The sequence below is a fragment of the Mandrillus leucophaeus genome, unplaced genomic scaffold (genome assembly GCF_000951045.1).
Source record: "Mandrillus leucophaeus isolate KB7577 unplaced genomic scaffold, Mleu.le_1.0 Scaffold2, whole genome shotgun sequence".
In the NCBI taxonomy this organism is placed as follows: domain Eukaryota; kingdom Metazoa; phylum Chordata; class Mammalia; order Primates; family Cercopithecidae; genus Mandrillus; species Mandrillus leucophaeus.
In genome coordinates, this window is record NW_012102031.1 from 4,404,990 (window position 1) to 4,407,112 (window position 2,123).

At 49.1% G+C, this 2,123-nt stretch overlaps 1 protein-coding gene and 1 long non-coding RNA gene across 4 annotated transcripts in view; one reads left to right on the top strand and one right to left on the bottom strand.

Moving 5' to 3' along the window:
- Positions 1–2,123, top strand: part of LOC105538874 — a 25,308-nt gene that overhangs the window by 15,216 nt on the left and 7,969 nt on the right. The gene's annotated exons all lie outside the window — the stretch shown is intronic.
- Positions 240–2,123, bottom strand: part of CBY1 (chibby homolog 1 (Drosophila)) — a 29,392-nt gene continuing 27,508 nt past the window's right edge. For all 3 annotated transcript variants that reach the window (XM_011978857.1, XM_011978858.1, XM_011978859.1), the window contains one exon: positions 240–948. In XM_011978857.1, the coding sequence (XP_011834247.1) occupies positions 871–948 (78 nt within the window). In that variant the 3' untranslated portion in view covers positions 240–870. The remainder of the gene's footprint in view (positions 949–2,123) is intronic.

Consider the following 2,123-nt stretch of genomic DNA (forward strand, 5'->3'; position numbering starts at 1 on the left):
CCTCCCGAGTAGCTGGGACTACAGGTGTCTACCACCATGCCTGGCTAATTTTTGTATTTTTAGTAGAGACGGGGTTTCACTCTATTGGCCAGGCTGGTGTCGAACTCCTGACCTCAGGTGATCTGCCCACCTCAGCCTCCCAAAGTGCTGGGATTACAGGTGTGAGCCACCATGCCTGGCCAGCTCCATTTACTTCTTGAGGAACTCATGGTTCTCTTTTTAGTCACTTTGGTCACAGAGAGATTATTTAACATCATTTAATAAAAATAGTAGTGCAAACAGGAAAGTAGCATAAAAATATAGTGTTGCTGTGGAAGGCTGGTGCTTGCTGCTGAGAAGCTGAAGCCAGAGGAGGCCAGGTGTGAGGAAGGAGGATTCTTTAAAGGCAAAGAGAGAGGCCTGCCTTTAAGAGCCGAGAAAGCCACTCATCCATGACCCCCAATACAGAGCTCTGCAGAACTGCTGCCAAATCCCAAACCCCAATGTAAGGGGGTGAGAGAATGAACTCCAGCCGCTTCTCCCAACAGGGCCCAACAGAGCTATTCTGGGACATGTGTGTTTGCAGTCTTGTGTGTGGAGAGCACCCAAAGGCTCAGCAGCAGCCCCAGGCCTCCATGCGGTCTGGTTTTCAGACTGGCATCCGCAGGCAGTGCATCTGAAGCACCTTCTAGTTACTGTCCCCATCTGGAATCTTGGTTTTCTCCATTCCATGTCACCTTCTATTGCCAACCCAAGGGTGCCAGTGCCTGTGGGTCCCATTATATGATACTCTCTCCCAGGACCGAATCCACTAGTCTGTGCAAAAAAAAAAAAAAAAAAAAAAAAAGCACTTAGCTACATCCTACTCCCCAATAAATGTCTCTGGGGTCTTCATTTTCTCTTCCGGCTAATCCTCAGTTCATCCAGTTCCTTCTCCATTAAGTGGGATTCGGCAGTGGACTCCGAAAGCTGAAAGTAAAGCAGCAGCTGTTAGTAAGCAGCACATTTCTAGATGTTTCAGGTTGGCAAGGCCGGCCCTACACGCGGAGGAAAGGCCCCCTGGCACTTCTCTGGCACTGCTGGCCTCCATGGTGGGAAACCCTCTGAAACGGGGTAGAATGCAACCCCGGATGGCCCAGGACCACAAGTCCTTGAAGAATATTCACAGTCCACTCTGTCAGCACGCTGTCACCCACGAGGGCATGGCACTCCCTGCACGAAGGACAGCAGGTCTCAGAGGATGTCAAAGGCAGATACTGGTGATTCTAAGGCTAAGGGATTACAGTTTAAATTGATTCTAAGCTGTAGCTCCCATAAGGGGGATTAGGGGAGAAAATGCTGGAAAAAGAACGCCACTCTCCTCCTTAGGGTTTTTTTGTTTTTGTTTTTTGGTTTGTTTGTTTTTTGAGACAGGGTCTCACTCTGTCGGCCAGGCTGGGTGCTTTGCTTGTACTAACTCACTGTAAGGTAGATACTACGATTATGCTCATTTTTTAAAAAAACATCCAGGCCAGGCACGGTGGCTCATGCCTGTAATCTCAGCACTTTGGGAGGCTGAGACAGGGAGATCACCTGAGGTCAGGAGTTGGAGACCAACCTGGCCAACATGGTGAAACCCCATCTCTACTAAAAATGCAAAAGTTAGCCGGGCATGGTGGCAGGTGCTCATCGGGAGGTTGAGGCAGGAGAATCACTTGAACCCAGGAGGCAGAGGTTTCAGTGTGCAGAGATCACGCCACTGCACTCCAGCCCAGGCTACAGAGCAAGACTCTGTCTTAAATAAATAAATAGGTAAATAAAAATAAAAAACCATCCAGCCTAAAATGTCAGTCTTTTTCTTTTTTTTTTTTTCCGAGACGGAGCCTCACTCTGTCACCCAGGCTGGAATGCGATGGCACAATCTCAGCCCACTGCAACCTCTGCCTCCTGGGTTCAAGCAATTCTCCTGCCTCAGCTTCCTGAGTAGCTGGGATTACCGGTGCGTGCCACCACACTCGGCTAATTTTTGTATTTTTAGTAGAGACAGGGTTTCACCATGTTGGTCAAGCTGGTCTTGAACTCCTGACCTTGTGACCCGTCCACCTCGGCCTCCCAAAATGCTAGGATTACAGGTGTGAGCCATCATGCCCAGCCTAGTTCTTTTT